This window comes from Saccostrea echinata, unplaced genomic scaffold (genome assembly GCF_033153115.1).
Source record: "Saccostrea echinata isolate AGI-Se365-2 ecotype Australia unplaced genomic scaffold, CSIRO_AGI_Sech_v1 ptg000003l, whole genome shotgun sequence".
NCBI classification, from domain to species: Eukaryota; Metazoa; Mollusca; class Bivalvia; order Ostreida; family Ostreidae; genus Saccostrea; species Saccostrea echinata.
The window spans coordinates 3,461,936-3,476,245 of NW_026889752.1; the positions used below are offsets into that span (position 1 = coordinate 3,461,936).

The following is a 14,310-nucleotide window of genomic DNA, read 5'->3' on the forward strand; positions in this document are numbered from 1 at the left end:
GATGTTAAACTTTAAAGTACAATGTAAAATTTCGATCACTTATCTCTTACGCACCTTAGTAAACGTGACAGTGTATAAAATTTTAGTTGTATATTTCCGAATATTGTCCATAGCCCTAAGTGTCATTATCCTACTGGGAAATAGTCACTCAACCAGCTGTTGAACAGGATATTCTTGTAGAATTTGAGTGTTTCATTTATCTTTTATTCAATGATTAATCACCAGATAAGTAATAGCCCTTATATTTGTATTTTGAAAAAAAAAATCGGACTTTTTTTCTAAACAGGAAATAGAAAGAATTGTAGTATAATATGTATCTACATTTAAATGAAAAAAAACACAGTTTACCACTTTGGACATTTATTATCAAAAGTTGCGACTGTGAAGAACTATCTTCCGTCATTAAGTAGCGTTGAAATTACCATTATACTTTTTTATATCTTGTCAAATATTGTATTCAGGACAGGGAATGTTTTTATATGCAGAAATCTACAGAAAGTACAATATAACAAGACAAAATGAATACTCTATATATCTTTTGCGAAAGAATTACACTAGTAAAAGAACAATCGAATGTTTATTTAATTTTCATTAGGATTAACTTTTTTGTTGAAAACAAGGAGGTCAATTTTCACAAATTTACATACGAATATAACGTATGGATATATGTTTGTTTTTTACTTCAGTATTTGTTTTAGAGAAATTTTTTTACAGACGAATTTAAAGTGAAAAACTGGCGCAAAGCACATACGTTGGATAATAAAAACCCGAATCTGAACTTTTAAACATAAAAATACCTGGTTTAGGTCTAAAATCTTATTTCGGTTATATAAAGACTTATTGTAGAGACTGTACTTTACACTAATTTTGTATAATTCCATATGAAAGATTCTACAAGATCTCAAAATACATCTGATGTGTCCGTGTTACGGGCGCAATTGACGTTCAAACAGTCTGTTTATATGTGTTCATATGTTTTAATATTTTGTGCACTGTCTGACATTATCTGACAATTGAACATCATTTATGTTTATAATATGTTTCAGGCTACATGTATATCTGTTCTAGTACGTAGACTTAAAGATTCTGAAGACCCCGAAACAAATTTTAAAACTATCATTCTTGGTAGTTAATATGTACAATATATAGAGTTTTCCCGGAAAAATTATCCATAAAATAATATTCATCGCCAATAATATTTATATTCACATGCCACAAAGTATATGGCTATTGTAGGGCAAATATATTTGACCCCCCCCCCCTCCCTCCCCAAATAACCTTATTTTAAAAGAAAATCTTTTAAAAAAAAACTCTTCACAAGCTAATGTGACTTTTATCAAAATGGGGTCATCATTTATTTTGAACTTGTAAGAGGTGATGAATTTGTGTGAACTTTGTATCAACCCGGAAGAAAATAAAAACTAATGCCGCTGGCCCTTATTATAATTTATATTAGTTAAACCTATGAGTGGAAATTAAAGAGAATGTCTTTCGATGTGTTTGAGTGACAAAACACATATTAGTTAAGATTGACCATGAAAGTGTATCACTGGCTGTTGTTTGTGTGTTTTTATTTCTTTCAGTGGATATTAGTGGTTACAGATAGAGCGTACTTATGTGATGTATGCAAGTGTACCAGATTTAAATTTAAACAAGGATTGAAAATTGATTGTAGTAATCGATTGAGCAAGGGATATAAAATTACTTCACTTCCAGAAGAGACAGTATGGATAGATTTAAGTGACAATAACATAAAGGGAATACAATGGAGATTTCCAAAGAAAATCAAATTTATCAATTTGTCAAGAAACAATATTTCAGCTCTCCCTGGTAATCCATTCAGTGGACTTGAAGTTTTAAGATATTTAAATCTCGAACAGAATAATCTCACACTCTCAGAATCAATCTATTACCAGGACGTATTTCTTTCTCTGCGAAGTTTAGAAACATTGAATATTAAGAGGAACGCAAAAGCTAACGTGAATTCAAATTCTATTGATAGAGCTTTTTCCAGGCTTGTTTCTTTGAAAATACTTAAAATAGACATACCTTATAATTTTACTTTTGGCGATGGATTCAGAAATCTTCGGAACCTTTCTGTCCTTGACACATCAGGAATAACAGGTATTTGCAATATTAGACGTTTATCAGCAGATTTCTTCAAAAACATACCTTTTCTGAAGGATATCGATATAAGTAAATGCAAAATTTCTTATGTTGATAAAGGGCCCTTCAAACTGCTTCGGCACTTGAAAAAACTCGATATTTCTCACAATAAGGAATTAGGATTTGTCTCTCTCCCAAATGCAACCTTTGGTCTGAGCGAAACATCAATCACAGTTTTTCATGCAGACAATATCCATTGTTCACTTGGTATTGGAACAATGTTATCAATTTCCCATATCGAGAACTTGCGTCAAACAAAACTTGTTGAGGCTTCTTTTGCACAGAATAGGATGGAATTAATTGGAAAAGGTGTTTTGCCAAATATGCCTTCAACATTGGAGAAACTATCTTTCGCCTTAAACCGACTCACAACAGGAATATATCTATTTGAATTTTTCTCTCTGCGTAAATTGAAAGAATATAACATGACATTACTTTTGAAACCTGTAAGATTTTATCCGGATCTTTTTGAGAAATGCAACGAAAAGAAAGATTTTAAAATCGCAATTGAGTCTAGAAAAAATAAATACCAACAATATTCAAACGTACAGAAAAACAGACTTTTGCCAAATATAACAGTTTACATTCCTCCAAATCTTACAACAATGTATGCTAATTCAAGCAAACTATATGGAGGGATTCCGAAACTAATCATGAATGCAAAAAAATTGAAAAATATCTACTTACAGAACAATTTGCTCTTTTCATGGGATCAACCTGTGTTTGGGTTTGAGCTTGTCGAAAAACTAGATTTATCAGACAATTTTTGTTCTAGAATATCCCCCCGTTTTACTTCAAGCGGTACCGGATTAAAGTACTTAAACATTGCAAGAAATTTTTTGTCGCTACCGATTCAAATGGACAGAAGATGCCAATTATTTAAATATCAACGAAAACTAGAAGAATTCGATCTATCAAACAACAGACTTGTTCACATACCAATCTGTACTTTTCAAAATCTGGCAAAATTAAGAATACTAAAACTTAATCATAACCAACTGACCGAAGTAAACTTCAGATTGCGTCACATGACTGATCTTTCTTATATTGATCTCTCCGATAACAGATTAACGGGTTTCACAAATGAAACTTTACATGCTTTTACTTACATCTTCGAAAAATCAAAAGTAATCATTAACCTACAAAAGAACAACTTGTATTGTAGATGTGAAAATTTAGAATTCTTGACATGGTTGTATAATAACAGAATGCATTTCTTAGGTTTTCAAAAGTATACTTGCTCAGATCGTACCAGTCATTTCGATTTTAAATACATGGAACAATCTCTCCAAAAACTCAAACTTGACTGTATGAATTTTAACATTTGGATTGTAACAATAACTGTTCTGATTACTCTAGTAATTAGTGTCATACTTGTGATAATCATTCGGAAAAACATCTGGCACATAAGGTACTTCCTGTATAAAAGTAAACGACAAAATGAAAGTTTTACCTCATCTAAACGAGTTGAGGAATCATCTAATCTGCTATCAAAACCCGATTTGCTGGGGTCAATAGTTGATGAAAGCTTTGAAGAAATCAGTCACTGTGGAATGAAGCAAGAAAAATTACAATATCCTTACCATGCATTTATATCTTATGTAGGCGAGAATAGGGGATTCGTATTCCAGAAGATGAAACCGAAACTGGAAGCTAAAGGTTTAAGGTTACTAATTCGTGATATTCACTTCGAAATCGGTAATTCTAAAATTGATAACATCATGAAAGCAATTGGTCGGAGTAAAAGAACTGTTTGTGTGGTGTCGAAAGCGTATCTGAAATCAAAATGGCGAACATATGAATTAAACATGGCGAAAATGGAAGGTTTAAAGGAAAGAGGATCCCTCGGATATGTCCATCTTATTTTAATGCCTGATTTGTTTGAAGGAGGTTGTGACACAGCTATAAAAGATTTTATTGACAAAAAATATTTTCTTGACTATCCACCGGAAGATTCATCACTGCAGAGGGAATTCTGGCAAAATCTTACTCGTATTATCAAGAACTCATGACAATAGAATAACATTGAAGCATATTGTGCGGATCAAATTCAAATCATGATCTCGGGAAAGAGTGTTCTACATAAATAAATCACGTACAACACTTAAAAAAGCTTCAAATTTTATTTGATTTAGATTAAAACCGTTCATGTTTGTATATCCTATCTCAGACTTTAAATTTTGAAAGATAAATATTTGCTTGTATTAAATGCATAAAACGTCTGTGTTCAAAGTTTTTTTCTGGATCATTTAATCGTCTTACGCGTTCTAAAAATGTCATGTACATACCATGCATATAAGTATTTTAATATTTCATTTATATGTGGCTTTAAGATTATTGACATCGTTTCAAAGACATAAATAACCACAATAAAAATACATCAATACAATTATTTTTTTAAATGTATATCCTTGTAGAAAATAAATAAATGCAAGGAATGTGTTTTTAGTTTTACTCTGTTAAGTTCTAATTATATCACATAGTTGATTACTATATGCTGATAAAACATGATAGCGCAATCGTGAACGTGTAAAATGTTGTACAATACGCAGCACTAGTAAGACATACTATGAAGAAATCAACGGAATATAGATCTACACAAATAGATGCCTTATTTAACTGAATTTATTATTTTTTTTGACGTTATCATATTATTACATGACTCTTATATTAACTGGGATAACAGAGTATACTACATTTTGTATTGAATTTAGATTGGTCAGCTGATTTGACGGTCACGTGATAAATTCACCTAATGTGTTCTGCATGGAAGTCCTAAAGACATTTCTATATCACAAGGGCATACCTTAGTTAAAATTAAAAATATAAGTGACAAATAGTTTCTACATATCGTGTAGTTTCTGGAAAGTGTTGCTGTTTTAAATACAATTTCCATTTATTAGTTTAAATTTCAAGTAATTTTACTTAAGTTGAAATATGTGTGACCTTTGCCAAGTATTTTAAGAATTTATTTAGTAGTGCTCTCTATTTCAGTAAAGCAGTAACACTTTTAAAGTTTATGAAATTTTTCCTTTACATGTATGTGTATTTAAAAAAAAAATGATCAAGATCTATTAAGCGTATACCCTTGCAGAAAGGTGATTTAATGAGTCACCTCGAATTTAAACATGCCAACTTTGTACACTAAAACACGGAATAATTCATGCAATACATTCTCCTGAAAATCATTGAATAATGTCACTAAAGAAATGTTTCACATTGGTATTAATGATGTATCTTTCATCTGTAAATAATATTCTGTTTAATTAAAAATGCATTTTTAACTGCGGATAAAAAATTGATCCGCCTCCCACTGCACATAAAATGGATCAAGTTTTACCACGATGACGTCATGTGGATCAGTGACTTGTTTATACCTTGTTGTGTGGCATTTGACTAACGACAAAAATGAATGCAATGGTAGGTTTTGTTGTAGTTCATTACTCGTACACAGTTAAAATCGCAAATTATTTCATTTCCTGGTATTTGAGGAATTCCTTTTTTGTGTGATGTCACAGTAAACATTTCCTGTATAAATTAAGCCCCACTCCCTTTTTGCAGCCTCAACAGTGCTGCGTAACCACTTATGCTAGGATCTCATTTATATGAGATATTAATATGTGAGAAACATTTAATAATTTTCGACATTTAATTGTGAAAGAAAATTTTAAATGTAAAAATAACTTCCTTAGTAGGAAATGGACATAGTGCGTATTTTATAGCAAAATCATTTTAATTACGATAAAATATAGAGAAAAAAAAACATTATATTCCGTTTGCACTTTTTCTTCAAAAACCTTTTACTAGCCTCCCTCTATGTACCAAACAGTATAAAAGTACATGTTTTTATAATTACATATGTTTGTAATCATAAAATAAGGAGTAACATACATTCTTAAACAAAAATCCGACTTTTGATTAAAAATGCAAATATATTTGTAATGGGTATATGAAATCTACAATGAATAGAAATACATATCTGTAGTTGACTATAACAATTCCTGAATACCTTATTACTGTGCATGACTTCATATTTGTCTAAAATATGAATCATTTTTTTAAAAGCAGTTATTAATTGTCTCAAAATGATATGAAACGTAAATAGGTAGATTTGTTTTTTAATGATCTCTTTCACTCAAATTCCGCTAGTTTTCAATACTTGTCCCCTCTTTCACTGAAAATGGGGGATATTAATTTCTGTCCCCCTGTCCATCTGTATTTCTGTTTGTCTCTAACACTTTCGTTTCCGCACTTCTCGAGAAGCCTTTGAGCTTTTGCAATGAAATTTTACATAACAACTTCCTATGGCCTAAAGAAGAACCCTATTGAATTTAGGTCAAAAGTCAAAGGTCAAGGTCAAACATTCATAAATTCTGTCTGTTTTAACACTTTCGTTTCCGCTCGATATCTCGAGAAGCCTTTAAGCTTTTGCCATGAAATTTTACATACTAATTAGCTGTGGCCTAAGGAAAACCCAATTGATTTTGAGGTGAAAAGGTCAAAGGTCAAGATCATATATTCTGTCTGTGTGTAACACTCGTTTCCGGGCGATATCTCAAGAAGCTTTTGAGCTTTTGCAATGAAATTTTATACCATTAATCCCTATGGCCTCTCTCGCCTCTCTTTTAAAGTATCCCACCCTGTTTTTTTTTTTTTTTTTTATTGTATTAAAAGTCCCGTGTCATTATTTTTAGCACAGGGGTATGTGGAAAGTTATTTCATATAAAACAGGTTGTCGGCGGACATTAATTTCTAATTACATTTATTAGAACTGCTTTATAAAGGCTTTATTAGACACCATGTGTTTTGTAAAACTTTGACAATATTGAACGTGAATATAAACATGTACATGCGACCTAATGTTTGCATTTAATTTGCTTCATGATCAAGCGCCTTGTTGGTCTAGGGGTACGAGGGGTGATCTTTGAAATCCCGCAAAAATGAAATATCCTTAATATTCAAATTATGAATTGTTCCAGCGTCACATATATAAGTGCGTTAAAGGTGAGTTATGCATGTGTGCATAAAGGACACAGGCGGATTTGAAAGATGGAAACTCTGTCTCAGTGAGAAAATGGATTATCTGTAAAAATCTATTCAAAAAAAAAAAAAAAAAACTTAAAAGAGCTAGAAATGTAGGACATAAAAAGAGATAGGCTCTTCACAGTTGCGTATCTTATGAAAGCATGCACAGTAACGCGGAAAAAATAAAACATTGACAAACGAAATTATGCTACTGGAACAATTGTTAGCAAAATTCATTTCAAGCGAGAGAGAAACGTTTTTAAATGCGTGGGTATCGGGCAAGGCAGCGTGAAATTTGTAGGGAGAGTATTTTTGAGAAATTCATGACGCTATGTTTTTAACGTTACAATATTTTTAACTGTGCTCTGTTGTTGAAACAACACATGTTGATTTAAGAATTAAGTAACATGATTTCTACTGAATAATACTGAATGAAACTTTAAACATCAACAAAAGGGATGTTTTTACATATGATAATGGGCTCGATTTAAATTTCTTAAAATAGTAAGTCGAAGAATGACATGGTATGTACGTGAATTTTTCGAAGAGTCCACGTATACGCAAATTTTGGAAAGTAGGCTTTATGTTTAGTCCATCTGTGCAGCTTAAAGATAAAGAAATGAGAACTTGGATTTACAGTGTTCAGGATAAAAAGAAAATACAGTTTGTTTTAATTGCCAACTGAATTTTTTTTTGTGTGTGATACCTGTTTTGTGATTTTATTCATATATTTTCCGTACATTCCCTAGTCAAGTGATACTGCTGTACATTTGTATGCGGATTCATCGGTAGATATATAATAGAAGGATGACAACGGATGATGACAAGCTTTTATGTAACAAGTACTAATATATTTTGAAAGTGCTGCGAACCTGATGAAATCTTGCAAATGAATTGATTATTTCTATTTTAAATATAATTGACCAGCAAATATACATCATGCAGTATAGCAAACGTAATCTTAGCAATTACATACATATAGTAGAATCTATATAGGCTCGCAGCACTTTTCATAAGAATCTTCAAAATATTTTTGAATTAAACTTAGATTTTTTAACTTGGTTATGCCCTTGGAATATTGGGATTTATAGATGATCTCAATAGTCCTCAACATGTAGTTTTCAACCAAATTACATTTGTCCGATATTTTGTAAAGTACTAAATAGAATCGCCCACCCGTGTAAAGAATGTATTTTTTATCTTAAAAATTGACGATAATTCCAATTTGCACCTTAAGTGTACTGCCATTTTTTTAAAAATTAAGTCCTGTTTCTGATAAAAATGATAAATGGTCTGTGTTTTTCACCAACAAAAGGAAAATATTTACACCGTGTTTATCCTTGCATTATCTAATCCAAAAATAGAAATATACGACACTTTTTGAACATTTTTTTAAAGCACCTGTTCTTATCAGGATCAATACGTTTGGATATGAATAAGACTGCATTACAGACTTAGACACTTGAAGGATAGGATAGAATGAAAAAAGAGAATGTCTAAGATGATTTTGATTCAAATATTACGATGGTCTATGCGAATAGCCCCTGAATTGGAATACATGTATATACATGTGCATAAAGTGTACCTCGAACCAATTTACCCTTTAAAAAGCGTCTATGGGGTGAACGTCGCTCCTTTGTGCAAATATGAAAAGATTTGTTTGGTATTTAACTGTGTTTTTGCCTTTTGACATATTAATGAATTATTTGTATTTCAACACAGATTTTAACTTGTATACACAAAAGTATTATGGAAAAAGAAAGAAAGGTATTTATTCGAATAGCCTAGCTTCTAAATTAATTTTCGCACCCGGAAAAATTTCGTTTTTTGTGTGACATGTGGAAATGTAAATAAGACTTCCATGTACATGCAAGTGTAAAGTAAGTACATTTTATTTCCGTATATCTACCTGAAAATCAGAGAACTTTTAATTCATAGAAATTACTTTTGTGTTTCTTATAATTCACTGTGATTTAGCCAAAATGACGTTTCATCACTGGCAATTACTTTTGTGGTTCTATGTATGTCACCGGGCAATGACGTTTACAAAGATTCCAAACCTATGTGTTACCTGTACTTGTACAAATTTAAGGGAAGGGTTAAAATTAGATTGCAGTGCACGCTTTGACAGGGATTTGAATATATCTTCCTTTCCAAATGACACCTTCTGGATCGATCTGAGTAAAAACAAAATAGAAGAGATAAAATGGAGATTTCCGAGAAAAATTAGATATATTGACTTGTCACGGAACAAAATTTCATCACTCACTCAAACACCATTCCGGGAACTACGGTTTCTACAATTTCTTAATCTTGAACGAAATGATATCGTGCTTAATGAATCCAATTATTATCCAAAATTATTTTTACATCTTCAGCGTTTGGAACTTTTGAATATCAAAAATAATTCAAATACCGGTGATTTGAACATTGATAAAACCTTCTCCAAACTCAGCGCTCTAAGGACACTGAAGATGGATTTACCTTTTAATTTCACTTTTGGAAATCAATTTAAGTTATTAAAGAATCTGTCTCGACTCGATGTATCAGGTATAACAGGACACTGCGACGTCAGAAGGATTTCTAGAAATTTCTTTGAAAACACACCATTTTTGAAAGAAATTGATATTAGTAATTGCAAAATATCACATTTTGACAAAGGTCCCTTCAAAGTTCTTCGACAGTTGAAAAAACTTGATATTTCTCATAATAAAGAATTAGGATTTGCATTTCTTCCCAACGTAACCTATGGATTGAATGGGACTAACATAACAACTTTTCATGCAGACAGCATTCATTGCCAAATTGGAAAAGGAACACTGCTTACTTTATCACATATTCAGTACCTGTGCCAAACAAAACTAACTGAGGCGTCTTTTGCAAACAATAGAATAGAGCTAATAGAAAAAGGAGTTTTGCCAAATATGCCAACAACGCTGGAGAAACTATCTTTTGCTGCAAATAGACTTACAACAGGAAGATATCTCTTTGAGTTCCACACTTTGTATAATTTGAGGGAATATAACATGACCTTGTTCCTTCATCAGGAAAATTTCGCTTCCTTTTCTGAAAAATGTGACGAGAAAAGCGACGCCTTTACGACAAATCTGTCAATAAAGCACGAAGATATAAGAAGTAAGCGGCTTGAAGGTAAGAACAGAATTAATATCACTATATATCTACCAAAAAATCTGGAAACAATCTATGCAAATTCTAGTAAATTGTACGGACGATTCCCAAAATGTAACTTGAATGCAAGCGGAATAAAGAATGTCTATCTACAAGACAATTTTCTTTTTGCATGGAACCAACCCGTATTTGGCGTAGAGAGTGTTGAAAGGCTGGATCTATCAAACAATTTATGCACTGATATTTCTCCGCTGTTTACTGCCAGTCTTGTTCGAGTTAAATACCTAAATCTTGCAAAAAACATGTTAGGACGAGCTTTACGGTTAGACAATAAATGTCAAATATTCCAAAATCAAAGAAACGTTGAAGAACTAGACATATCAGGAAACCAGCTTGTAGAGTTACCATTTTGTACATTTCAAAACTTGCTGAAAATGAGAATACTACGGCTTGATAACAACCAGATAACTAATGTAAGCTTTGGAATTCGTCATATGGTCAATCTTTCTTACGTTGATTTTTCCGACAATCGATTAACAGCACTATCGGACGAAACTATGACGTCATTAAAACTGATTTTTAAAAAGTCAAAAGTATTGATCAACCTTAGCTACAACAAGCTTCAGTGTACTTGCCAGAATCTAGCTTTTCTTGCCTGGATGAATGAACACAAGAATCATTTTGTTCACATAGAACAGTACATTTGCTCCAATCGGAATACTCAGTTTGATTTTAGGGAAATGGAAAAATCTCTTCTTATTCTTCGTATGAACTGTATTAATTTCGATATTCTGAATGTAACAGCCACTGCTTTTATAACTCTCTTTTTATGTTTGGCACTTGTACTCATTATTAGGAAATATATTTGGCATATAAGGTACTTCATTCATAAAACTAAGCAAAAGCACAATTTTGAGATTCGTTTATCTGGAATGGACCCTGAACCTTTGCTGATGAATAAAAATTTGCCGAATCTGAACATACAGGACTTATCTGAAGATTCCATGAACACTCTGTGTGACAGAAAACAAAGTGCAAACCAATATTTCTATGATGCATTCATATCCTATGTTGGTGCAGACAGAGATTTCGTCTTTCAAAAGGTAAAACCTTTACTTGAATCTCACAACATAAATGTATGTATTCGTGACATTCACTTTGAACTTGGTAATGGAAAAATTGAAAATATCATGAAAGCTATCGGGGGAAGTAGGAGAACAATCTGTATTGTATCCAAAGCGTATATGAGATCCAGATGGAGAACGTATGAACTGAATATGGCAAAAATGGAAGGTATCAAAGCGCGAGATTCTCTGGGATTTGTCCATCTTGTCCTTATGCCTGACCTTTTTCATGGTGTTTGTAATACAAATATCAAGGATTTAATAGACAGGAAATATTATCTCGATTACCCCCCGGATGGCTCTGCTTTACAGGAGGAATTCTGGAAGAAGTTGGTTAATATTATTAAAAGCCCCTATTTGTGACTGTGGGCCTTTCAATTTTTGAAATATTAAATTTATTTGAGATGGTTGATGCCCTTGTTTCATCAACTAATTTATCAGTAACCTGCTTTGGTTTGAAATTGAGAAAGAGAACATTCTCTTGTATGTGAAATTAATCAGGAGATATTAACACCATTTGCAGGTGATAATTTGCTACAGAAATAAGGGAAAATGACGATAGAAAACATGAAGCCATCACGGTTTCATAACGTTACTTTGCAATCAATGTCTTTGTCTCAATAAAACATCCAAATATGAAGAGATAACATACTTTGTGGTGTCTCTTAATTCATGTTCACTTGACATAACGAATTGACATATGAATGAAAATAAATAAACATATAAGGAATTGCTTTTTATCTTTGTATCATTTAATAATATCTACAGGGAAATTCTTGCCCCCATTTTATTTTTGCCCCTTTGGCCCTTTTAGCCAGAGGGAGAATTAAAAACGGACGAATTCAAAGAAAATAACATTATCTCTTTAACACAACTCTGTCTGGGCGAATATAAATGGTTCCAATTTTTTTTCAAGTGTTATAGGGCGAAAATGAACTGGACGAAAATAACCCTGTGTACAGTATATCGACTGAAAGACATTAATTCATATACCAGTTGTATGTGAATTATAATAAAACTTTCTTTTTTTCATTTTAATCTACTAAAAGGGTTATTATGCTCATAAATGTATTAATGTTGTTCATTGCTGTGCAATATTAAGACTAAAATAGTACAACATCACCATTAATGGATATATAGAGCATATATAATGCATCGTGATATAAGAAATATTAACAGAAATATTTTTTACAGCAGTGATTAAAGGCAGTATAATAAAAAGCTTACTGGTTCTCGCAGCAATGTTATATGCAAACTCAAGAAAGTGTAACAGCCTGCGATTTAAAACTTAATAGTAAACTACCTACAAACTTACCATTGCATGCAATTTTGTCTTTTGCTGAATCCGACAAATCAAGGAAGTATAAATAATAATTAATCGCGATTCACTTGTCCATGTTTTATCATCTTAGTAAATGTTAACGTATTTTATGTACGGTGAGAGGCTAGTCAAGAAAATGAAAATAAAGAAAATGAATTTTATAAGTACCTGTATACAGAATGTTGTTGTTGAAATCCCTGTTACATCAACTTATCTATCAGTGGCCTGCCAGTTTAACTTAAAGCATGCTCTGGAGTATCATATAAGTTCGGAGACTTAAACGTCATTTGCAGATGATAGCAAAATACAGCTACATAAATAAGTAAGGAAAATTGACAATAAAAAAGCTGAAGTTCTCTCGTTTGATATTTTGTTGTTAGTTGTCTCTTATCGTTTATAGTTAGTAGACATCCAAATATGAAACTGATGTTACAGATTCTGAGATATATTTAATTTCGAGTTCACTGGGATTTATCTAGTCGATATATAAATGGAAGTTAGTATTGCGCATTAAAAAAAAGTCGTCGATGTACATGAACGTCGAGTTGAAAGCCCAAGCTAGTATTTTCTTCTCATGTAGAGGTTTTTGAATAAATTCTGCTTCAAAGGAATATGAAAACAGGTCCTCGTATATAATAAAGGAGCACAATAATTGCTCTCGGAAATCCAACGGTCTGTAGAAAGACCTGGTCTCCAAAGACGTTGTCAATGAGAAACTCCAGCGTTTTTATTATCTTTTTAATAATTTCACAGTACTTGTGTGTAGAATCAGAATAATTTTTTTAAAAAAGTAATTGGTAAGGTACATAGAAGTCACCTTCGTTGAATGGAAAGTTAAAAGTATGAAAGACTGGAAGTTGATTTTGAAAGAGTAAACTGTGAGTATAAGATCGATTTGCAGAATTAGAATTAAAACTAAGCTCTTCTAAATTACAACTATATATTGACACGCAAAAGAAACGCGACAAGATGTGAACTACAAATATTTTATGTTTTTATCTTATTGTATGCACAATATAACACATTTTAACATTGGTAGAAAACTTGATACCAACACACTTGAGAATCGATAACTGAAATGTTGAACGTTATATGTAAACTGATGAAAGTGACAGGTAACCATCCATCCCCTACCCCCCCCCCCCTTCCACAACCCATCCCCGTCAAAAAAAAAAAAAAAAAAAAAAAAAAAAAAAAAAAAAATGCCACAGCGTGCAAGTCTACCGTGCACAATAATTATAGCTAGAATTTTACGATGAATTAAAATCATCAGTTTCTTGATCTGAGCGAAAAAAAAAATATACTTCAGTCTTTCTCATATGCCTGCTGTCGCCAGGCCCGCGTGGCGCAGTGGTTAGAGCGTTCGCTCTAGAGTCGCGGAGTAAGGAGTTGATCCTTACGTTGCGGGTTCGAATCTCACTGTGGGACGTGGAGACCGGTCCTTCGGATGAGACCGTATAAACCGAGGCCCCGTGTCGCAGTAGGTGCTGGCACGAAAAGATCCCTCACTGCTCAGTCGTCGTAAGTGCCGAGTATAGGACAAAA

At 32.4% G+C, this 14,310-nt stretch overlaps 2 protein-coding genes across 2 annotated transcripts; both read left to right on the plus strand.

Annotated features, from left to right (window-relative positions):
* The first annotated feature begins 3,440 nt into the window (after positions 1-3,440).
* Positions 3,441-4,178, plus strand: LOC133178695 (toll-like receptor 4). The gene has a single exon (XM_061313415.1). The coding sequence runs from the start codon at positions 3,441-3,443 to the stop codon at positions 4,176-4,178; it is 738 nt and encodes a 245-aa protein (XP_061169399.1).
* A 5,937-nt stretch (positions 4,179-10,115) lies between these two features.
* LOC133178696 (toll-like receptor 4) lies at positions 10,116-11,807 on the plus strand. Its single transcript, XM_061313417.1, has one exon. The coding sequence runs from the start codon at positions 10,116-10,118 to the stop codon at positions 11,805-11,807; it is 1,692 nt and encodes a 563-aa protein (XP_061169401.1).
* The last annotated feature ends 2,503 nt before the right edge of the window (positions 11,808-14,310 follow it).

Coding starts and splice junctions, on each gene's coding strand:
- LOC133178696 (XM_061313417.1), top strand. CDS start 10,116: ATGCCAACAACGCTGGAGAAACTATCTTTTGCTGCAAATAGACTTACA.
- LOC133178695 (XM_061313415.1), top strand. CDS start 3,441: ATGGAACAATCTCTCCAAAAACTCAAACTTGACTGTATGAATTTTAAC.